The following is a 25,710-nucleotide window of genomic DNA, read 5'->3' as shown; positions in this document are numbered from 1 at the left end:
ATCCCCTTCTATGGTCCCTAATCCATGGCATTCGCCAAAAAAGTTAATAGCTAGAACTATCCACTAGAATTACTACTACCTTTAATTAAATCTATGTTTTTTTCAGAGTCAATTTTTCTGCGAAAACGTTTCAATTTAAAATGATTGCTTGTTTTACTAACTTACACAAAACTGAGAGACACTTAGAAATTCATTCAAAATTCATAATTCAAAAACATTGAAAACGTGTAAATTTCAAATCAGCCAATATGTACTGTATAATATGTATGTGTAATATGTACCAATATGTATGTATAATATGTATGTGTAATATGTACCAATATGTATGTATAATATGTATGTGTAATATGTACCAATATGTATGTATAATATGTATGTGTAATATGTACCAATATATATGTATAATATGTATGTGTAATATGTACCAATATGTATGTATAATATGTATGTGTAATATGTACCAATATGTATGTATAATATGTATGTGTAATATGTACCAATATGTATATATAATATGTATGTGTAATATGTACCAATATGTATGTATAATATGTATGTATAATATGTATGTGTAATATGTACCAATATGTATGTGTAATATGTACCAATATGTATGTATAATATGTATGTATAATATGTATGTGTAATATGTACCAATATGTATGTATAATATGTATGTGTAATATGTACCAATATGTATGTGTAATATGTACCAATATGTATGTGTAATATGTACCAATATGTATGTATAATATGTATGTATAATATGTATGTGTAATATGTACCAATATGTATGTATAATATGTATGTGTAATATGTACCAATATGTATGTATAATTTTATTTAAAATAAAATTTGCTTGTGGTCATCAGACTTTTCTATATAATATTATTGATAATATAAGAACAGATAAAAAAAAAAAAAAAATAAATGAATAATAATAATCAAAACAGGGACTAGCTATGCGGTTAGCATATTGGATTCCCATGCGGAGATCCCGGGGTTCGAATCCAGCTACTGACTGGCACTTAGATTTTTTTCTCTTCCTAGGAGCTTCTTACAGCTGCACTGTCCGGAGGCCAGCAGTGCACTGAAAAAAAGCTCATGGCCGTCAATAAACCTCAGATGTTTAAATAAAAACTAAGGGCGGGTGTTGGTCTAGTGGTCAAGAGCTTGGCCTCATGTGTAGGAGGTCCCCGGATCGAATCCCGCGTATGGCTACTTTTTATTTGTTAGGAAAAATTGTTTACAGTAAAGTATGAGCTTTCTGCCCTCCGTCCAGCTGACACCTAGTTGGTAGTTGGAAGTTAAGCCCCGCCTGAAAAAGTAGGCGGATTACTTTACTTTACTTTTTATTGAACATTTTTAAATTTGGTCATAGAACTTCTCTAATAAATGTTCCTATTGTATTATAAACAAAAATTACTCAATTTTCAATTCTAAATTAAATTCCATTTAATTCCTTGAGCAGATATACGAATTGTAAATGATACATTTAGTTAGTTTAAACCAAATCTGTTATTAACACTTGACATTTTCTTAAGTTATACATCCATGCCGCAATGTGTACATCTTAGATTTTATAATTTATTTAAAGTACCTAATTATTTCTATTTAAAAATAACCATATAACAAAATATGCTTCTAAATATTTGTTAAAAAAAAGATTAGTATTTCTGAAGGTTGGACAGAATAATGGAGCCCTTAGACGGTGGCCAATATCTCTGGTCTGCCTTTAGAGGGAAACAATAGTTCCATTGTTCCTTAGGATATATAATATAAGGGCTAAAGTCCTCCTACTTAAAAGTCATTTTAAAGTTTAAATATTGTAGAAGTGTTATGCTGCCTAGAGGTAGACGAAGTGTTGTTTTTTTTTAAGAGAATGATGCTGGCCGAAATGAGTCAAAAGTTAGTTACGATGATGGAAGTTTTTGCCTAAAATGAGATCATTGTGGAGCCAGTAGTGCTCTTGTAAACTAAGTCTTGTGCCTCTGTAAAAAGTTTATTCCTCAAAATAACCAAGAACACAACCTTCTGCTTCTAAATTTATCCACTATATCTCTGGAACAGAAAATCGTAGAAATTTCAAATTTGATATTTCAAAGAGACAATAAGTTTTTGAACAAACTGGAACTTTTAACTTTTTACCTTTTTTCTAAAAAAAATTTTTTTGGATTTTCTTCAAATTTGGGATAGTTATACTACATAGCTCTCACTAGATTCTAGTGTGGTTAGACAGTGCGGTAGAATGGTAGTTCGCTGAAATACTCTTTTATAATAAGCTATACTTTACTGAACAAATATTTTGTAGTTGAAAATGGCCAGCATAAGGGTCTATGGACATGTTATAAATTCTAAAAGAAAAGTGCACGAAAAGGCGTGACGTTGAAAAACACCCAACTTTGTCAATTTTTTTCTCTTTTACTATAAAAGATAAAATTCCCTAATTTTCTTTAAAATGTAGGGCATATCCTCCTTTATAACTGTAATTTTTTGCAATAACCCAGATCTAGTAGATTTTGAGAAAAAAGTTGCTGAATATGAGCAAAAACGGCATTTTAGAAAAATGTTCTTGTTCTTGTTGTTTTTCTTCTTGTTCTTCTTCTTCTTGTTCTTCTTGTTCTTCTTCTTCTTGTTCTTGTTACTTTTTTTTGTAAACTACGTAGCGCCAAAACGCGCTAACCGATTTTCATGAATGAGGTATCATTCGATTCGGAATTTTATGTAGATCTGCCTTTAGGGGGTCTCGACGCTGTACATCAAATGGGGGAGGAGTTAGCCTCATATATTGACCGTTTATTTTGAAAGTGATGTAAGTCCATTTTTGAAAAAAAAAGATATCACGTAATTCATGCTTAATTTTATGTTAATTTTTTATGTACAACTAGTCCGTGTTTAATTTCTTAAAAAATTCCCATGTTTTGTAGAATTTAAAATTGGTCGGTAAATGAAATTGAATAATCATTGATTATGAAAGTGGTGTAAGTCCAATTGACAGAGGTAGGTGGCTTAGCAGATGGTTGCCGATCAGTAGCCTGTTATTTTACATTTGTTTTATATTAAATACTATCAATATCTTGTCATTTTAACAATGCAATTAGCGTCTAAAATTAAAAATACTACTTCTATTTTATGTCGTGTCATTATTATTTGTAAACAAAATTGGATTAATATGAAGTATATTATTATTTATTAACATGAAATATTATAATAAATTAGTATATTATTATTTGAAAATATATATTATTTGATTTTTCAAAATTGAAACTAAACAATTTTTACAATTTTCTAATTTTGAAAGTGGTATAAGTACATTTGCAGCCCGTAAGTATACATCAGTTTAGTAAAGTACGCCTAAAACAAATTTATATAACCCAAATTACATATTGATAAAACAGTAGAAACATCGCCAGACTTCATATAATTTGTCTAAAATTTATAATTAACAGATATGTTAACCTTTTAATTTTCTCGAAATAACAGAAAATGGTGAGGCCCCATCCAAAATTATTTTTACTAATAACTATATAAAATCTTAATCCGATTTTAATAACATTTGGCTTAAATTATTTACTTAAATGATATCAATGAAGTGTTAATGTAAATGATGGGTACTTGCTGATTTTTGTACCTTTTGTCGTTTAATCAACCCTTTATACTTAACTTTTTAAAAACTGTAAGTTTTTGGTTAAGGAGTTTATGTAAGTATTTTGTACATAAAAATAAGTTCTCCTATAATTACAGTTAAAAAATTCATTTATTCACAAAATAATTAATTCGTAGGATAATTATATAAATTTCACCAACGAATCTCTTGTTTATTATCTAACTTATTTATTAATGTACCTAATTTCAATAAATACCAAATTAATTGAATTGAATTAAAATAAATAAATAAAAAATTGAAATGCAGACTGTAATTCTGCCACCTTTTGGTCACAAAATATTTCTAGATATGAGAAACTCTATCAAAGAATTGGAACATCAACGATTTGTTCTCCACAGGATGCGAGAGACGGAATGCCGCATTGGAGAACCCAATACTAGAAGTATGGAATAGTATGCCAGATGTCCTTGTTTCTAGGTTGATTAAGAAAGACTCATGCAGCATGTATTACCTGGCAAGAAACAACGTGCCAGTCTGATATTAAAAATATTACGAGTAATATGAAGCAATAAACTTCTAAATAAATAAAATTATTTCTATTATTTATAATTAAGATTTAATAGTTATTTATTTAACAAGTGTGGAAAGTAGTACTTTTCCTCACGCGAGGCAGGGTTTGCACGCACGAGCGAGCGAAGCGAGGCGAGTGCAAGTGCAAATTGCTGAGTGTGAGGAAAATACTTGACACTCGAGTTAAATATTATATTTTTTCTGCAACCATTAGATTTATTAACTAAAAAAATTAAAAATTCCATTTTTACAGTCTACAAAAAGTAATTTATTTATTATAAACATTTATTGTTATATTACAATTATTTACATTACTTACGTATTTACATTACTTATTACATTTTCTGCTGTTTCTTTTATTGATGGAGGAGTGTTTTCTAAACAGGAATCACTAGAATCCATTTTAAATTTCTATAAGGTAACACTATAACCATTTTAACTGTTATAATTAAAAATATCTAATTATTTATTAAAGTATTATTTTTATTTCTATATTCCTTCAATTTTTATTTTATTTTTTAATATTCGTTTTTTAATTATTTAGTTACGTTAAATAAGCTTATTAAAGTTTTACAGAAAATATTTATGTTAATCTCTTTAACAAAAACTTACAGTTTAAAATGTTAAGTATAAGGGTTGATTAAACGCCAAAAGGTACACAAATCAGCAAGTACCCAACATTTCATTCATGCTTAGCTGATATAATTTAAGTAATTTTGCTGCATTAACTTTTTCTTCACATTTTTTTAGAAATTATTAGATGTCACAGACCCTTATGCTGGCCATTTTCATCTACAAAATATTTGTTCAAGTAGCACTGTAGATTGACTGTAATATCTAGTTATTTATAATAATCAAACTATTAATTACAGGTGAAAAAGAAAAACGTTATAAAAAATAAAAAAAAATTATGAGGCTAAAAAATTCAAAACCTTTTTTTAAAAAATGCTTATATCAACATACATCAATGATTTTGTTTATTTTATTTTATTTATTTTTTTAAATCGTCGGTTTAAGTTCATTCTTCGATTAAAGTAATTGTTATTTTATGTAGTAGTCAAACGTTTATAATAATAGGTAATAATTACCTGGCTTTATCGCAAATAATATAGTTTCAATTACATTCTCAATCTAGGTATTCATCCTTCAATGTTGTAATATGTGTAATATAAAATAAATAAGATATGCATATTTTTAGGGCAGCTAATTATTCCAGTATTTTACTATAAGTAAAATTAGGGAGACTAAATTAAATTACAATTTATTGAGAAATGAATAATTGTTGAATAATCTACTTGTTATTAACTGTGAGTTATTTGTGCTCACGAATATTTCGGTAAGACGAATTCAAGACTGAAATATTCTGTTAAATCCGTGATTCAAATTTAAACAGTAGCCGACTCTAACTTTGTTTTTCTCTACTTTAACATGAATGTATATGTGACTACTAAAAATAAAGGGCATATTAAAGATAAATCCAAAGAATAATTTGAAATGGAGTTAAAATAAAGTACCTATATTTAAAAACGAAGATATAATATACATTTTATCATGATTATAACAAAATAATATTATGAATGATCTAGCCAGCATAAGGGTCTGTGACATCTAATAATTTCTAAAAAAATGTGAAGAAAAAGTTAATGCAGCAAAATTACTTAAATTATATCAGCTAAGCATGAATGAAATGTTGGGTACTTGCTGATTTGTGTACCTTTTGGCGTTTAATCAACCCTTATACTTAACATTTTAAACTGTAAGTTTTTGTTAAAGAGATTTTTGTACCTTTTGGATAGATTTTCATTTTTGTCTATTTTACAAAGTTACTTATCTGTTTCACAGATTTTTTTTTAAATTTAGAATAAGCAATTCTATCATTATAACCTGATAAGGTGTTAAGTCGGAACTGTAACTACCATTGGAGAGATCTTTTTAAAGAATGATTATAGTTGCCATCCTCAATAACAATTTTTTTGAGAAAGCGTTTTGAATAAAATAGGAAGGTATTTGTACGTAAAAAGCAAAATTAAACTGCGATTTCAGTACTTCCTCTTAAGAGGAGTAAGAAAAATAAACTGCGATTACAGTACTTCTCCCTAAAAGGCAAAGATTTACGATTCATTAATGTGAATAGGTTCACCCATTGATAATTTTAACGATTGCAGTACTTCCTCTTAGTAGGTGCAAGAGCTTGATGGCCCTTCACAGCCAAGTAGAGGAGCTTTAACAACTTATTCGAGCTGAATTTTATCAAAATCGGACTAAGCGTTATAGAAATATTGGTAATAATAGTTTTAGAAAGGGCCTTACTTGGGTGGGGCAAACTCCCCTCCTTATGAGGCACAGCGTTCAGACTTTTAAAGTGCAAATCTGTACAAAATTTCGATTCGAATGACACTTCATTCATGACAATCGGTTCACGTGTCGATAATTTGAAACGATTGCTATACTTTCCCTTAACAAGTGTAAGAGCTGATCGCCGCTTTAATGTTACGTAGAGGAGCCCTAACTCTATCATCCTACCAAATTATATCAAAATCGGGCTAAGATTTACAGAGTAATTAGTAATAATAATTTTGGAGGGGGCCTTACATAAAGGGGGCTAACTCCTCTCCTATTCTATGTACAGCGTCGAGACCCCCAAAAGGCACATCTACATAAAATTCTGAATCGAATGACACCTCATTCATGAAAATCGGTTCACGCGTTTAGGCGCTACGCAGTTTACAAAAAAGGTAACAACAACAACAACAACAACAACAACAAGAAGAAGAAGAAGAACAACAATTTCTGAAATTGCAGTTTTTGCTCATTTTCGGCAACTTTTTTCTCAAAACCTATTAGATCTGGGTTGTTGCAAAAAAATTACAGCTATAAAGGAGGGTTTGCCCTATATTTTAAAGAAAATTTGGGAATTTTATCTTTTATAGAAAAAGAGAAAAAAATTGTCAAAGTTGGGTGTTTTTCAACGTTACGCTTTTTCGTGCAGTTTTTGACGATCAACCCTTATACAACTGTCCTACCGGACAGTTTTAATAACAAAACTTCTTATATCAAGGAAGCACAATAAAGTTTTTCCACTCACTAGTGCGGAAAGTGACACTAATGGGAATTTTTCCCCACTAGTGTGGGAAGTTGGGCATTACACAGCTGATTTTAATTGAGTAATGAGAACTTCCCTACATGGTTGCAGAAAAACTATATTTATTTATTTTGTACCATTTTTTTGTCTAGCTGCAGGTTTTTCCTCTCCTTTTTTCCCTGCCTTTCAATCCTCCTCATCTAACTTTTCTCTTTCTTCACTTAATTAAGAAGGTTGAAATATTTTATACATTTATACTTCTATATTTATTTTATGTATATATTTATCATCTATATATATAAAAATGAATGTGTGTCTGTTTGTTTGTTTGTACTCGATAGATTCAAAAACCATACATCCAATCGCCGTGAGAGTTTGGGAAATTATTAGGTATATCCCCGGGAAGGTTTTTGGATTTTTTTTTTTAAATCAGAGTTGGGGTTCTAGGTGCACCCGAACAAATATCCCAAAAATATCAAAATAACATTTAATTAGTAATATTTGTTGAAAATATAACCATGAAAAACAGTTTTTTGCAATTATTAATAAGAGAATAAATTATACCGAAGATGGTGGAAAATCCATTAAACTAAAAGTACTCAACAATACTATTGACGTTGATAATCGTTGGGTAGTACCATATTCTCCATTACTACTAAAAACGTATAACGCACACATAAATGTTGGGTACTGCAATTCAGTGAAAGCTATAAAATATATTTGCAAATATGTGAACAAAGGAAGCGATATGGCAGTGTTTAGAGTGGAAAATACAACTGCATCTAACGATGAAGTCACCCAATATCAACTGGGACGCTTCATAAGTAGCAATTAGGCTGTATGGCGTATTACCTGTATATCATTTTCCATTCATGAACGATATTCAACGGTTGTTCATTTAGCAGTACATCTTGAAAATGGACATCGTGTGTATTTTACATCAGAAAATGTACGTGCAAGAGCAATGTCACCACCTCCAACAACATTAACTGAATTTTTCACATTATATAGAAATGATACCTTTGCAAGGACACTACTGTACTCTGAAGTAGGGATAATTTTATTGTTAATTTTCATTTCGATGTATTGTATACATTTGGTCATTAATAAATTATGTTTGAGGTATCAAAACTGCCTTTTTGTTCAAACACAGCAACGTGTGAACGGGTAATAATAAATATTTATTCTATTTCTTTTGTAGTAAACATTACGACATGAACTCGAAGATTTTCTGCTATACCTCTTTGTTCTGTAAATCTATAATGAATAAAAAAAAATTGTATAGCTACTTTTTGTAAAAAAAAAATTACAAAGTACTGGTGCGCAAAACCAAAAAAAAAATGCATCTCAATGTAGTATTTTATTTTAGCACTTGGATACAATCCTGTTTATAATGCCAGGCAAATACAGAGACTCCCCCAGAGGTGCCCCCTGTTCAAATGTGCCTCCTCTCACCTACACTTTTAATAAAGGACCTCAACAGCAAAAAAACGTACGTACTGAGGAATGGCTGGTTACTAATAACGGAACTAGTCTCTTGTCTGTTACGGACTAGCTGAACATAATTATTTCAGCACCAGACGAACCCACAGTCTATCCCATTAAACACAACTACCTATTCGGACATTGCGTTGTAAAAAAACACACTGGGCTCAATCTGCGAACCAAACTCTGATCACCACCTCTGCCTGCACTGGTACAGGTTCCATTCGCACTAACAGAGGATTGTACAATCGCTAATACTAATCATAGCAAATTTAAAATGGGTAACCTTCAGAAATGACATTAACAAACTACTTATTGGGATTTCTTTAGTTTAACTTATTACCTAGTTTTAACTTCTACTTAAACAAATTATTCTTCTATTTATTACCCCATCCACACTAATAAGGAAATAACAGTGTTCCGTTGTATTGTGAAAAGGAAGACATCAAACAAACAGAAACAAGCGGAAAGCCTGGCGCAGATAGGACCCTCCCAACCTAGCCTAAGTTGCCGGACATTACTAACCAGCGCTAAAAGAATGTCACCGCCATTAGCAAGGAAAGTTACCTTGAGGAAATGAGAAGACACTGCAAAAGGTAGCTTGGATGGATGTCACCCATTGAACCTGTCAAAAGTTAAAGCCGTTTTAGGCTCATCAGACCACGACTTACTGGTGTTGATTATTTCTGTAGAACTTACATGATTGATTTCCCCAAATAAATGTTCTACGATATGGAGGTTGTGAAGGCAGAAAATCTTTATAAACTTATCGATCTTAGCGGCCGTCATTCTACTACGGTCAGAAAGCTACGACTTCTTCCGCAGTAAGAAAGTGTTCAGAGGAACTAAAATGTTCGTTTGTAGGTCTAACATTATCGCTGTTCTCACATCGGTATCCTAGAACTGAGTAAATAAAAATTCAATTTCCAGTTACTTAGTTGGTATTACAGATGGACGCATTCTAGAGTGGATATCCGGTGTTACAGGGATCCATCAAAGCAGTCGGCATCTTGGTGAAAGAAGGAATTAAAGAAGTGAAAAGAAGAGAACCAGGAATAACCAGTTGTACGCACACTGGGGAAGACTTTAGATTGATGCGGATTATAGAATCCTAGAGGCGACAGAACGGAGAAAGTAGACTTCCAAGGAAATTCTAGAAGATATCCATATAAAGACCATCAGGAGCCCTTATGGAGGTTGCGAACACCTTAAAGAAAATTTATTCTCAATTCTACGAGTATTCTCCAGTTTAAACCACTGAAGTCCTCTCCATTTACTTGAGACTGAAGATTGAGTCAAGGCTTTTCATTCCATTTACTGGAGACTGAAGAGTGAGTCAAGGCTTTTCACTCCCTTAACTTGAGACTGAAGACTGAGTCAAGGCTTTTCACTCCCTTAACTTGAGACAGAAGATTGAGTCAAGGCTTTTCACTCCCTTAACTTGAGACTGAAGACTGAGACAAGGCTTTTCACTCAATTTACTTGAGACTGAACAGTGAGTCAAGACTTTTCACTCCCTTAACTTGAGACTGAAGACTGAGTCAAGGCTTTTCATTCCATTTACTGGAGACTGAAGAGTGAGTCAAGGCTTTTCACTCAATTTACTTGAGACTGAAGAGTGAGTCAAGATTTTTCACTCCCTTAACTTGAGACTGAAGATTGAGTCAAGGCTTTTCACTCAATTTACTTGAGACTGAACAGTGAGTCAAGACTTTTCACTCCCTTAACTTGAGACTGAAGACTGAGTCAAGGCTTTTCATTCCATTTACTGGAGACTGAAGAGTGAGTCAAGGCTTTTCACTCAATTTACTTGAGACTGAAGAGTGAGTCAAGATTTTTCACTCCCTTAACTTGAGACTGAAGATTGAGTCAAGGCTTTTCATTCCATTTACTGGAGACTGAAGAGTGAGTCAAGGCTTTTCACTCAATTTACTTGAGACTGAAGAATGAGTCAAGACTTTTCACTCCCTTAACTTGAGACTGAAGACTGAGTCAAGGCTTTTCATTCCATTTACTGGAGACTGAAGAGTGAGTCAAGGCTTTTCACTCAATTTACTTGAGACTGAAGAGTGAGTCAAGATTTTTCACTCCCTTAACTTGAGACTGAAGATTGAGTCAAGGCTTTTCACTCCATTTGCTCGAGACTGAAGATTGAATCAAGTTTCTTATGAACACCAGACTTATATTAAGTCATTTATTGTTCTCATGATTTCAATTATATATTGCAATATATTTGTGTAAATGTCAATGGTAATTCAGAAATATTCTGTGACACCTTTTAAAATAGAGTTCAGTTGACAATTTTAATAAAAAATTTATATTATGAAATATGATGGAGTAACACATAAAACTCAAGAGATCAATAATGAATGAATAACTGAATGAATCATAAAGTACAGATCAGTAATTTAATTATAAAAACGAAACAATCATTCTTCTCTGATTTAAAATACTAACAAGTTTATATAAATAAAAATGTATTAAATAAAATTGATTGTTCACAGCGATATTTCTCTTTTTTTTCTCTTTCTCTTCTGATTTTATTGAAAATATTTCTCTCAACGAAGATAAAACAGAACCATGATGTTATTACTTATTATAACTTTAACTACATGATACACCTTTATTTTTCAATCTGCGTTCAAGTAAACATTGTTTGTAGAACTTAGGATGGAAGATTTGCGAGGAATCGGTCAAATAAAACAACTCGTCTTTTTGCCAACGTTTCGATAAATATATTGTCCTCTTCAGGGCCTGGATATTACAAATACAAAACAATTTACAGAGTCAGTAACATAGAAAAAACAGTAAAAATCAGTAATACAAAAATAAACAGTAAAATACACTAAATTACGTGGCTCTGCGGGTTGGTTGAGTTACAGAAACTAAGAGTCAGAAATGGAGGAGCAGGTATATACAGGGTGACCAGAGTTATATGCTCCACCCACTTTTTTGTTTAAACGGCGGGAAATTTCTAAAAAATAAAAAACACGTATTTAATCATTATTAGTCTAGTTTATTTTCAGTGATTGACCCATTTGTTTAAACCCCTGTATCTCGAGATACAGTATCCAACTTAGTTTTTTCAAATGGAACGTTATATTTTTTTGCATATTTTTATAGTATTTGAGCTCCTAAAAAAAAACAAAAAAAAAATTTTGAAATCGGTTAGGTTTTTCAAAAGTTATGGTAATTTAAAATATGAAAAACAAATTTCAGTTTATTGTCAAAATTACGTTATTTTTTTTAAAGATTCTATTCAGACTGGACACAATCAACGGATAGGCAAGCCAAAACTCTGGACTCCCACGCTTTGCTTGTAGAAGCACTTACGGTGGCGAAGTCAAGATCTAGGGAGGCTAGAGTTATTCGATGTTCAGGTTGTTTTTTCTACAATCGTTTGGTGTGGAGTTTTAAGAAATCAACTAATCGGCCCATACTTCTACAGAGAGAACTTAACTGGTGCAAGGTATCTAACTTTTTTTAAGAGACATTTCGCCAGTTCTGCTTGAAGATGTTCCTCTACAACGTCTTCTAGATATGTATTTTCAACGAGATGGTTGCCCGGAGAGTTGTTCGAGGTTACCTGGACAGAAATTTCCATGAAAAGTGCTTAGGGACTCATTGTGCCATCCAATGGTCACCTCGATCTCTGGACTTAACCCCAATGGACTATTTTTTGTGGGGATACCAAAAAAATAAAGTGTACAGTAACCTTAATACCGTGGCTTCAGTAGATGATCTGAAACGTCGAATAACTCTAGCCTGCCTAGATCTTGACTTCGCCACCATAAGTGCCGGTACAAACAGAGCGTGGGAGTCCAGAGTTTTGGCTTGCCTATCCGTTGGTTGTGCCCAGTTTGAACAGATTCTTTTAAAAAAAATAACGTAATTTTGACAGTAAACTGAAATTTGTTTTTCATATTTTAAATTACCATAACTTTTGAAAAACCTAACCGATTTCAAAAAATGTTTTTTTGTTATTTTTAGAAGCTCAAATACTACAAAAATATGCAACAAAAAATATAACGTTCCATTTGAAAAACAAAAGTTGGATGCTGTATCTCGAGATACAGGGGTTTAAAAAAGTGGGTCAATCACTGAAAATAAACTAGACTAAAAATGATTAAATACGTGTTTTATATTTTTTCGAAATTTCCCGACGTTTAAAAAACAAGTGGGTGGAGCATATAACTCTGGTCACCCTGTATATACAGATATAGAGGGACTTACACGGGAATTTTGGTAATTACAATTGGACAGATACAATAGACTAATTACAACAAAAGAGTAAATACAATAAATATTGGGAAATTTCTTTAAACACCAAAAACCGTTAAACACAGAACACAGGAGAAACCAAATAACCCTTATGCACTAAATAACAAATAACCAAAAGATTGGAAGTAAATTAAAAAAACCCAGCAATAATTATGTACAAAATTTGGATATCTATTTATTTTTTAATGATAAAATTGTAACAGTTGGCTAAATTCGACGTGTCTGTCCTACAGTTAACTGTGTTGTTCTGTTTTACTATGTGGCACATTTAAAGAAAATTTCGCTTATACTGGTTTTTCCCTATCGAGTACTGTCACATTCTGAAAGTCAAAATTGTGTTTGTTGTCAATGTGCTGTCTAAGTAGCGCCGTGGAATTGTCGTCTTTTTTTGTCTTACAATCATACTGATGCTGGTACACCCTTGCCTTTAGATACTGACTAACGTAAGTTTCAATAATTATAAAGAATTTAGTGTATTTTACTGTTTATTTTTGTACTACTGATTTTTACTGTTTTTTCTATGTTACTGACTCTGTAAATTGTTTTGTATTTGTAATATCCAGGACCTGAAGAGGAGAATATATTTGTCGAAACGTTGGCAAAAAGACGAGTTGTTTTATTTGACCGATTCCTCGCAAATCTTCCATCCTAAGTTTAACAATTTGCGGTCACGAAAACTATATATTCATATTTGTTTGTAGACCAATTACATTCAAATGTATACTCCTTAGAGTTCATAATTTATTCAACAATAATTATTTCATTTTATAAATTATAACAGATTACGTGATTTAAATTTATGTAACTAAATAATTGGTTTTCTAAAAGTGGGAGCAAATAGATTGAACCATTTGGTGGTGGTCAAATTACTTACCGTTACCTTGGATAGTAAAAATGGTTAAGTTTCTCCGGCGAAAAGGATTCAAGATTTAATTTTAGTTGTGGAGTTGTGCAGCCGGAAGTTAGTTACGTAAGTTAGTTAAGTAATTACGGTAAAGAGAATGATGCTGCCCAAAATGAGGGAAAGTTAGTTAAGGTGAAGGATGCGATGCTGCCCAAAACGAAATAAAAATTTAATTATTGCGGTAGTAATGAATTTAAGTTAGTTAAATGCTGTGGATGAAATGTGACTCTTCAGACAGACCTAGAGCCCAACTACAGCTATGGAAGTGTGTAGGTTAAATACAATACACGAACAGTCATTCCTGTTATCACCTTCGGTGAGGTAGTATGGTGGAGGAAGACTGAACAATAGACGGGGCCATCAAGGCTCTGACAGGGTGTAGAGACTGGCCTGTCTGTGCATTACGGGGGTCTTTACTGCCTGGAAATCACCAAGAGTGCAATTCGTGTGGCTCTCAGAGACTGGATCTGGAGAGAACATTAAAAGAACATGGTGAAGTGTCCTGGGGGTTAAACACAGCCAGACTATGATGCCTTGGCTGGGTAAACAAAGAGCCTAAGTGACTTTGTCCCGAGGAAATACCATATAAAGAAATATGGTACGCGACGAGTGGGCAGACCGAAGTCGCGATGGAGTGATTGTGTTTCGAAGGATGCAAGAACTCTTCTTGGTGTCCGAAACTGGATGGTGGCCGGCATGGTTCCGAGACAACTGGAAAACTTTTATAGAGGAGGCCAAGATTCGCGCAAGCGAGTTGTAGCGCCAGTTAGTTAAGTGACTTTGTGTTTGGGTAGCAATCAGATTACTCTGATTACAGGCCTATTCACGGGGGCATGGTAGGTTCAGGAAGCATTTGTACAAGGTGGGGCTTGGAACCATTGTGCAGATTGTCAGGAAGAGGAGAAAACCGCCTCTCACTGGCTGTTCGATTGCGCTATGAAATCTTAGGCTCTTTGAGACCAAAGGAGATAGTAGCGCGAAAAGAATCTAGTAGGGAAAGTCCTCAACCTCTTTAGTAGGGGAGGTTTCGTCTACTAGATCCAAAAAGGGGGCTGGCACAATTAGCCTCTTTTGGCTGCGGTGCCATGGGGCACAGGTCCCGCACCTTTTCTAATTATAATTCTAAGTGGATTTGCTGCATACATGATTTTGGAGCCACCTTACCTGTATCATTTCCCCAAAACCACTATGTCAACAAAATCCCATTTTCACTCAAGTAAAATAATGTCTATTACCAACTACTAAATTAGGTGTCGCGTACGGAGGCGACTTGCAAACATACTTTACTGTGAATTCCTTTTATTAACCTTTAAATAAAATCCAAAGCCTCTGAGACTGGGGAATCGAACCCAGTAACCACAATACATATTAGCTTTACAGGTATCGCCTCTTAACCGCTCGGCTACCTTGGCTTCTGTGATTGATTTTAATATTCATATTCATATTCAGTGACCCCTCCAATCTGATAAACAAAATACGTTTATTTATTAAAACTGTCTGGTAGGACAGATGTATAAAGGTTGATCGTCAAAAACTGCACGAAAAAGCGTAACGTTGAAAAACACCCAACTTTGACAATTTTTTTCTCTTTTTCTGTAAAAGATAAAATTCTCAAATTTTCTTTACATTATAGGGCAAATCCTTCTTTATAACTGTAATTTTTGGCAACAACCCAGATCTTATAGATTTCGAGAATTACGTTGCTGAAAATGAGCAAAAACGGCATTTTCAAAAATTGTTCTTGTTGTTGTTACCTTTTTTGTAAACTGCGTAGCGCCTAATCGCGAACAGATTTGAATGAATGAGGTGTCATTCGATTCGGAATTTTATGTAGATGTGCCTTTTGAGGGTCTCGACGCTGTATATCAAATGGGGGAGGAGTTAGCCCCATGTATATAAGGCCCCCTACAAAATTATTATTACCAATTACTCTTGTAAATCTTGGCCCGATTATTTTGGCAAAATTTGGTAAGATGAAAGGGTTAGGGCTCCCCTACGTAAGCGACGATCTGCTATTACACCTGTTAAAGGGAAAAATGGCAATCGTTTTAAATTATCGACGCGTAAACCGATTTTCATGAATTAAGTGTCATTTGAATCGAAATTTTGTACAGATTTGCACTTTGAACTGATTTACGTCAATGAATTGTCATACGATTCGAAATTTTATGAGGATAAAACTTTTGTGGATCTCGATGTTTTTAACATTAGAAATGGAATTTGCCCCACTTAAGTAAGGCCCGCCTTAATAATGAATAATTACGACCAATTTTGATAAATTTAGGCAGGAAGAAGTTTTCGAGTTTTAATGCGTGATATTAAGGTGCCACCCTACTCTTACAGCTGCTAAAGGGAAGTATTGCAATCGTGCGTATGTTAGAATAGCATGTTTCGAACAAGATTTGGTGCCTTTCATCAAAAGCTTCTTTACAATTAAAGCGCTTTGTCCCGATTCTAAAATTTTAGTGTTTGTATCATTGCCGAACGATCTGACGAATTATGCACCGGATCATATTTATATTAAGTGAACGCCTGGTAGACACTTAAAACTACAGACCTGTACCGCCTTTTCCGAACTTTTTAAAAGTTCTACTTACAGTTTTTTTTGCGGCATTTTTTCAATCCTATCTCTTTCTTAATTTTTGTTTACAGCGTAATAGATGAAAGTAAGATGAATTTAGAAGCAGCCAGTCAAGGAATAGAATTCCCAGCGAAGCTTCTTTGTCAAGCTTTAAGTAAAATTCTCTTAAGTATTTCATTCAACTTAACAAGTTTCCTTTTTGGGATAAAGGAATTAGACAGAACCAGCAAAGTACAGCAAGCGGATGGAACTTAACCATTCTAAAAGGTAAAAGTAACGACGAAGTTCTCTTCTGTCTAAGTCCTTCTTTAGTATAATGAAGGATGAATTTTAAATATGATTGGTCGAGTGAGGGATTCGTAGAAGCTTAAAGGAGTGTTTGGTGTCTTTAGTAAGAATTAAGAATAATACTGTTAAGGGTAGGTTGCTACAGCTTTTCACTGGTCCTATTCAAGAAAAATGAATACTGCCAACTAAGAAATGTTGGGAATTGAAAAGGGCCCTCTTGTATAAAACGGAATTCATTTTATCACCCAGTTTTCTTACAACCCTTAATTTATTTAATTACAACTACATAAACTTCTCATACACACACTTAGCTTTACAAACCCTTCAATTTCTCTTAGTTAGCTTTGTATTTTCTGAATAAAATTTCTTGTTATGAATACACGCTGCTACATATAAAGTCTAACAAGATTGCATTTTTTTAACTTTTAATAATTAACTGTTCTTTGACTTTGCATACAGGGTGTTCATTTTAAGACGGCTCAAATGCATTTCATGCTAAAACGGTTGATCTGAGCGAAAAATGGTAGAGGAAACAATTTGTTGCCCGTCACCACTAGTTTTAGAATAAGGTTCCTCCTCTGGCTCGTAAGCTAGGTTAGCCAGGAGGTTATCAACTGCTCTCTGAATCTGAGGAGGCATCTTTGAAGGCACAGTACATGCTTCACAAGTTGGGTAAAGTGCATTATTTGATAAATTAAGGAATAAGTTTGATCCTTTACATGAAAGATATTGGATCACTTAAATATGTGGCAGGAGGTTTCCAATTTTTTTTTGGTAATTAAACGCAACTCTCCCAAAATTACCAAATAATTATTAAACCTTCTTGTTTTGTAACAGATGTAAAATTAATTTTTAGCCATTTTGTGTATGCTTGAGAACATCTAGAGCTCTTAATATTTGATTTTTCTTAAAAAAATCACTCGGAAAACGACTTATTTCCCGATATTAAGAAAAATACTAGCTTTACTGCCTTAACAATATTTTTAGTAGAAAGGGGATGAAAAACTACATAAAAATGACCTATCGCGTGCTCTTCTTTCTTTTTGATAACAAGTTAAAAAAAATTAAATATGATTAAAAATACCAGATTTTGAAATGGCCTAGCACCTTTAATTTTAAAGGTATCGAATTGCGGTTTCCGGTTTCTTTCATAACTTTTTATATTCTTTAAAACTGTGTATATGAAAATGGGAGTCAACAGCGGACCCTCACTTTTGGTCGGGCGTCAGCCGCGTATGCGGGCAGGAATCTAAAATCAAGTGACATATTCTGAAACTAGAGGTGACGGGCAACAAATTGTTTCCTCTACCATTTTTCGCTCAGAACAACCGTTTAAGCATGAAATGCATTTGAGCCGTTTTAAAATGAACACCTAGTATAATGTTACCCAAAAATTTCTTAGAAGTTCCGGTAAGGCTCGCTTGCCTGTACCTTTCAGACGTAGCTGGTCACAAAAATACCTTTGTACTGGGTAGGTCGTAAATCCGGAAATGATTAAATTCCAAGGTTGTATTCTTACTCGTAGAGCTAGGCCATTTACTGTAGTCCTCATGCATTTTATTTAAATCGGAAGCAGTGTTCCAGTAAGCATTTCTCTTTTACAGGTTTAATCTTGTATTTATTTTTACTATTTAAAATTTCGTTTTGAAATTTTGTTTCGCCACACAATGGACAGTCAGGGGATGAGACATGTTTGATCATGCTCGGAACAGCTGCAGCTAATTGTCCCTGCTTTGGTTAATAACGAGTAAACCATGAGAATCTACCCAGAGCTAACCTAACCTAACCTAACCTAACCTGACCTAACCTAATTTCTCTCACAGCGACACTCTCTGTCTTTTCATTTACTGCAAATGAGAACAAATATAGTTGGTATTCTGTGATAAGACTATTTTTTTCGGATACTTAAAACTAAAGTGCCAGTCTTTGTTACAATTCTTGAATGTTTAGAATTCGTCTTTTCTTTAAGTACGAGGTGTGGCTATTAAATAACGAGACTGATGCTGCTACAGAAGAACTATGCATGCGCCAAATCCTAACGACCGACAGCTGTGCAGCGTAAAGCCTTCTCTTTCGATTGCAGCGTCTCACGTGTTTGTAGAGAAATCTGTCTGACCGGAACCGTCGTTTGTGTAAGTAGGTGTTAGTTTCGTTTTGCCGAAAACATGATACTACACATGTACGTAGTAGAGCAACGAATTGTCGTGAAATTTCACATGAAACTAGGTAAAACCGCTACTGAAACTTATCTTTTATTAAAAGAAGTTTATGGCGATGAATGTTTATCACGTGTAGGCCTATTAACTGGCCACTGTAGGCTTAGAAAGCACATGCATCGCATGGTCCTGATTGATAGCCTTTGTAGGTACCGTCAGGAAGAGGAGGAAACGGCACTGCACGTGTTGTGTTAGTGTGAGGGGCTCGTGTGGCTAAGGATGTTACTTCTCGGGGAGGAAAAGCCAAGGCCTGTGAGCTTTACCCAAGAGTCGCTCTCCAGCATTAAGAGTCTGATTAAAAGGACAGGTCTGGAGGGTGAGCTTTAAAGTGAGGGGAGCCACAATAGATCCAAAGGGGTCGCGGTGGCGTAGGCCTTGAGGCCACCCTAGTCTAATCTAATCTAATCTAATTAAAAGAAGTTTATGGCGATGAATGTTTATCACGTGCGCGAGTTTTTTTGAGCGGTTCAAGCGTTTCCAAGATGGCCGAGAAGACGTCGGAGATGATGACCGCTCGGGTCGCCCTTCCACGTCCAAAACGGATGAAAATATCGATTATAATTAATCAATATTACTACCGTGAGGTGCTTGCTCAACTCCGTGAAAGAGTAAGGAAAAAACGACCCGATTTGTGGAAGAAGCTCGCACTGCATTGTCTGTCAAGACGTTTCTAGCCAAGTACAAACATCCCAGTTTTAGGGATTCGCCTGACCTGGCCCCATGTGACTTTTATCTGTTCCCCCCAAAGTCAAATCTGCATTAAAAGGAACACATATTTCAGTCCGTTGAAGCTGTGAAAGAAAAAGCGGCACGCGTCATGCAGAAACTCACAGAAAAAGACTTCCAGCACTGTTTCGAACAATGGTAAATCCGCATGGAGCGTTGTAGGGATAGGGGAGGAGTGTATATTGAAGGTGATAATAACTAAATATGTATAAATTTAAAATAAAATGTTTTATAGCAATAGTCTCGTTATTTAATAGCCACAATCATTTATTTTTGTCATCCAAATTTTGATGCTGAAATATAGGTGGTTATAAAAGAACTAATAAAATCGCCACGGTAGCTGAGCGGTTAAGAGGCGAGACCTGCAACAGGTAATATGTATTGTGATTTCTGGGTTCAATTCCCGGACTCTAGGTCTTGTATTTTATTTAATGGTTAATTAAAGAGATTTTACAGTAAAGTATTGTTTGCTAATTGCCTCCGTTCACGACACCTAATTGGTAGTTGGACGTAAAGCTTGCCTGAAAAAAAATGTGCATTACTTTAAAAGACTAATAAAAGCAATGTTTTGGGTATTTTCAGCCTTTGGAGCTACTGATGGCTGGCTGTATGGGTAGCCAATCGTACGAATGTTAACACCAAACTTTACAAAGTGTAACAGCAATAGGTAAATCTGTTTAAAATATTCAAGTATACTTGTTAAATTGAAAACTAAATAGGATATTTAACACCTATAATGAGCACGATAGTTAAGTAAATCATTGCTAGCGCACGAATCATATTAAGTTAATGGTGTAGAATGCATTTGTGTGTGCAAGAGATGCATTTAGGGGGTGTTATAGGCAAATCATTATCATGTAGTAGATGTACTACATGCAACACTGATATGTAAACCACTGTCAGTGCATCGGCCGCTTGCATTTAGCTTTTCATTGGACCGGTAGATTATGCATGAACCTAAGCTCTTCTCAGCATTTTGGATTCGGACTATTCCTATTTACTATATAAAATTTTTTCGGTTTTCCAATTTAAATGCAAAAAAAATTAGACCTAAAATAGAAAATCATTGTACAAAATATACGGCCTACATATTATTACAAGTATTGCTATAATTCTAACATTAATTGGAATTGTGAATTATTAATTGCTTGGTTACGAAATGAAGAGGATACTAGTTTACGGTAACTCTTGTATAACTAGCCTAGGCTATTTTAGCCTAGACTACTCCGTCTAGTAGGCATTGACAAGCTAGCCAAGTTTATCACAGCCGTATCCACCACCAATCTTGGCTGTCACATACCATTAGTTACTAGGTTGTAAGCTATTTGTCTTTATGTCTTTGGTACGGCCTCCTCTTTACACTGAGCAATCTAACCTTCCAAATCTTCCTTAATGGTGATAGCCTCTCTAGATAGGAACATTTGTTACCAAAAACGGAAGTAGTTAACAATAGTGATGTATAGTAGGACAGCTTCCAATGTTTATCTATTAACTATTTAGAACTTAGTTGCGCAGCCGCTGGCCGCTTTTCGTCTAAATATAATGCCCCTAGATAAATCTATCACTTACACGCAGCCTGGTAATTGTGAGCTGAAAATTATACTTTGAGTAAAAGAAAAATCAGTTAGCTTACTTTATGGCGGAGAAGCCGAAATGTAGGTTTTCGGTTAGCCTAGGAAATCTAGCTGCAGTTTTTCAGGCTGAGCTAGCTGCAATTAGTTTCTGTGCTACCGAGATTGTTGGGCGAGGAATAACTAATTCTAAGGTCGTAATTTTCTCGGACAGCCAGGCAGCTCTACGAGCTATCGGTTCTTACCAGGTCAATTCAAGGCTGGTTTGGGACTGTCTGGGTGCCCTGAAGGAAATTAGTGACCAAAAAAAGGTCTTTCTGGTTGGGTGCCTGGTCATTCAGGACATAAGGGGGAACGAAGTGGTAGATTTATTGGCCCGGGAAAGCTCTACGGGACACTTCGTTGGCCCGGAGCCCTGTTTTGGGGTTTCCAAGTGTGTTAAGACTGCGGCCATCAAACTATGGGTGCAGAGTAGGTATCAAGAGTGGTGGCTTGTCACCACTGGGCAGAGACAGGCGAAGGAGTTCATTATGGGCTACTCGCCAAAGCTGACTGCAGATTTAATCCGTCTAGGGCGTGTGGTTACTAGGATAATTGTAGGCCTATTAACTGGCCACTGTAGGCTTAGAAAGCACTGCATCGCATGGTCCTGATTGATAGTTTTTGTAGGTACCGTCAGGAAGAGGAGGAAACGGCACTGCACGTGTTGTGTTAGTGCGAGGGGCTCGTATGGTTAAGGATTTTACTTTACGAGGAGGGAAAAGCAAGGCCTGTGAGTTTTACCCAGGAATCGCTCTCCAGAATTGAGAGTCTGATTAAAAAGAGTGGTCTTGAATGCGAGTTCTAAAGTTGGGGAGCCACAATAGATCCAAAAGGGTCTTTCAGGCGAAAGAAAGCGTTTTTTTTTTCAGGCTGAGCTAGTTGAAATAAGGTTCTGTGCAGAGACAGGCGAAGGAGTTCATAACGGGCTATTCTCCAAGGTCGACTGCAGAATTAATCAGTCAAGGCCCGCGTGGGGCTATAAGGATAATTGTAGGCCTATTAACTGGCCACTGCAGGCTTAGAAAGCACATGCATCGCATGGGCCTGGCGGATGATAGCCTTTGTAGGTACAGTCAGGAGGAGAAGGAAACGGCACTTCACGTGTTGAGAAAAATCATTATCGTGCAGTGGTAAGTTTAAAACTTCTGACATTTATATGCGCCACCACGATTGCTAAGTATCACGATCACGGAGGGAAGTAAAAACTGCGCCAAAGTATGAGAGTATGTAATAAAATGAAGTTATTCGCTTGATTTATTATTATAAAAGCGCAGGTGTGTAAGTATTGGTTGGAATTTAGAAGCCTGCCAACAAGCAAGTGAAACTGGCAATACCTTTTTTCCCTCCTGGGGGTATAGGCTATCGAGGTCCCAGAAGTCGCGTCAGTGTGGGGTCTGTGAACAAGGCGTACGGAACTGATAGACTGGCTTGGATACACAGACTTTATGCTCCTTTTACGAGGTGTTCGGGTCTCAGGCAGGTACGGCACTGGCCACATTATTACAAGAGTCACTCTCATAGTTTATATATATATATTATATATTTCGTTTCATTTTTTATATTATTGTTTTATTCCGGTAGTCTGAAACTTTATTAAGTCTGCAGCCAGTTTCAAATAATAAGATAAAAATCTGATATAACTCTCTTACAAAACTTACTTTTATATTTATTTATTAGTATATTACCTATTTTTCAGGTGGACTTACGTCTAACTACCAAATCAGGTGACGTGGACGGAGGCGACTAACAAAACATACTTTACTAAAAAGTTCTCATATTAAATAATTAAATAAAATTTAAGGCCAATAGACCGAGAATCGAACCCAGTACCACGATACACATTATCATCGCGAGCCTCGCCTCTAACCGCTCGGCTATCGTGGCGCCTTTTAATTTGTCTATTCTTTCTTATTGTATTAGGAAGAGAAAGTATTGTCATCGTTTCAAAAATTTTAGGTATCGAATTTCCATTGATAATGATGGGTCAGGATATCCTGGTAATGCAGTACTTAGCAATTATTTGTTGATAATTTTAAATTAAAACCAAAAATATCTACACCTATTTATTTTTATAGGAAGCAAAGTAGTCGCCTATTTTTTATAAGGCGGGGCTTAACGTCCAACTACCAATTAGGTGTCGGTGGACAGGGGTAGTAGCTCATACTTTACTGTAAACAATTTTTTCTAACAAATAAAAAGTAGTCATACGCTGGATTCGATCCTGTGATCTCCAACATACGAAGCCAAGCTCTTGACCACTGGACCAACACTTACTGGAACTTTATACCTTTAACTTTTTCGTGAACTTAAGCAAGAAAATTGATAATCGTTACTTAGATTATTAGTCCACCATTCAGATGTTCCAGTTTGAGCAAGTTTTTACCTGGTGAACGGAGATAAAAGTTTTTTCTGCTATTGAAGAAAAGAAAATGGATGAAATCTAGGTGATTGCGAGTAATAGTTGAATAGAAGTAATGTTACCTGCTCGGACACGAACATCTCTGGAGACGATGGTGCCGACAGTGTTGGAAGCGTAGCAACGATAGGTGGCCGCATGCAGGTCGTGCCTGTACGCCGAAGGCCTGAAAGGTGGAAAGCTGAGGGTACCGTTGGACAGGATCTCGAGCACCCCAGGACTTGTCGTGACTGGCTTTCCATCTGCGAACTTCCAGCTCACCTTAAAGTCAAAAGAAAAAAAAACATTTCATGTTATTTACTGTTGCAGAATCAGCACCACAAATTTTTAGCGTGAACTACTGTGTGTTGTACATCTGAAGTGGACTTCAATGACGTATTGGCCAACTTCATATTGTCCACTGTTCTTGAGTGACGTCACTTTAATTTTTTTTTTAAATCATTACTTTCTTTTTGCAATAAAAATGTTATTACTCAGAAAGTTTTAGTCCGAATTCGATTCTGATGACACGGTTAGAAAGACAGATGAATTTTCTAAAAATTGGTACCATTTTGGAGCATAAGTTGTTCTCCAAACAGCCTCAATCTTCCTCCTGGATACTGGAAAAATAAAAATAATAGAAATTTTTAAGAAAACCCCATTAGGCCCTTATGTGATCATTATCCGACCTAGGTGCTGGCACTTTTTATAAAAGTTTCCTTGTTTAATGGGCTTTCTAACGGTATATCATTTTCCAGGATTCCTTTTATCTTCGTAAGAGAAATTACGTTTACAAATTGCACTTTAAACATTTACTTCTGATCTCACTTAAATATTTGAGAAAATATAAGGAAATATTCCAAACAAGTAATTAAACAAATGTTCATATAGTTTGTATTTACACCAAATTACAAATTCATACATAACTGCACTGTTGAAAGAGATAAGAATGTGAATAACCCTTAACAACCCTTTGAACCCACTATCAGATAATCCTTATATCTGAATTAGGTATTAACCAATACAACTACTTATCTGTTAGATTGGTTTCAAAATTTTCTATTGTACTATATTTGAAACTAAGCAAATTAACCTTCGATTATAAACATAGCACTTGTTTAAAATATTTCCTAATGTTTTCTCAAATATTTCAGTAAGATCAGTAGTAAATGTTTAAAGTGCAATTTGTAACCTTTGACTTCCTTATTTTAAGACAATCTACATTAAAAATTGACTACTGGTCCATCTAAAAGAGTTTTCAATGAATTCAAACAACTTGATAAACTAACACTGTTGTGTGCTCGTGAACACGTTTTCTTGTAAAACAAACGTAATTTCTCATACGAAGATAAAAAGAATCCTGGAAAATGGTTTACCGTTAGAAAGCCCATTAGACAAGGAAACTTTTATTAAAAGTGCCAGCACCTAGGTCTGATAATGATCACATAAGGGCCTAATGAGTTTTCTTTAAAATTTCGATTACTTTTATTTTTGCTGTATTCGGAGGAAGATTGAGGCTGTTTGGAGAATAACTTATGCTTCGAAATGGTATCAATTTTTAGAGAATTTATCTGTCTTTCTAACCGTCTCATCAGAATCGAATTCGGACTAAAACTTTCTTGAGTAATAACATTTTTATTGGAAAAAAAGTAATGATTTTAGAAAAAATAAATTTAAAGTGACGTCACTCAAGAACAGAGGAAAATATGAAGTTGGCCAATACGTCATTGAACTCCACTTTAGGTGTACTACACACAGTAGGGCTATGGACAATACTTACTGGTTCACCCTGTATACAAGGGCGTCAATTTAAATTTGATATAAAAAGGAATTGTACGTACGTATATTATGTAACTTGAAGGAACCAAATGACTTAGTCAACTTCTTTTTAGCGTGCCCATCTCTTAACTCCCTTCGGGAGAAATATTTACATACGTAGATATATAACTGTTATCTGTGGGC

General features: G+C 34.7%; 1 protein-coding gene across 5 annotated transcripts in view; it reads right to left on the bottom strand.

The window, feature by feature from the left end:
- The window catches only part of LOC141459340 (cell adhesion molecule Dscam2-like), a 524,511-nt gene that overhangs the window by 47,811 nt on the left and 450,990 nt on the right, over positions 1-25,710 (bottom strand). For all 5 annotated transcript variants that reach the window (XM_074138322.1, XM_074138325.1, XM_074138324.1 and 2 more), the window contains exon 3: positions 23,835-24,030. In XM_074138322.1, the coding sequence (XP_073994423.1) occupies positions 23,835-24,030 (196 nt within the window). The remainder of the gene's footprint in view (positions 1-23,834; positions 24,031-25,710) is intronic.

The sequence above is a fragment of the Rhodnius prolixus genome, unplaced genomic scaffold (genome assembly GCF_049639745.1).
Source record: "Rhodnius prolixus isolate KJV_2025 unplaced genomic scaffold, Rpr scaffold_11, whole genome shotgun sequence".
NCBI classification, from domain to species: Eukaryota; Metazoa; Arthropoda; class Insecta; order Hemiptera; family Reduviidae; genus Rhodnius; species Rhodnius prolixus.
This window is presented reverse-complemented; position numbering and strand designations above follow the sequence as displayed.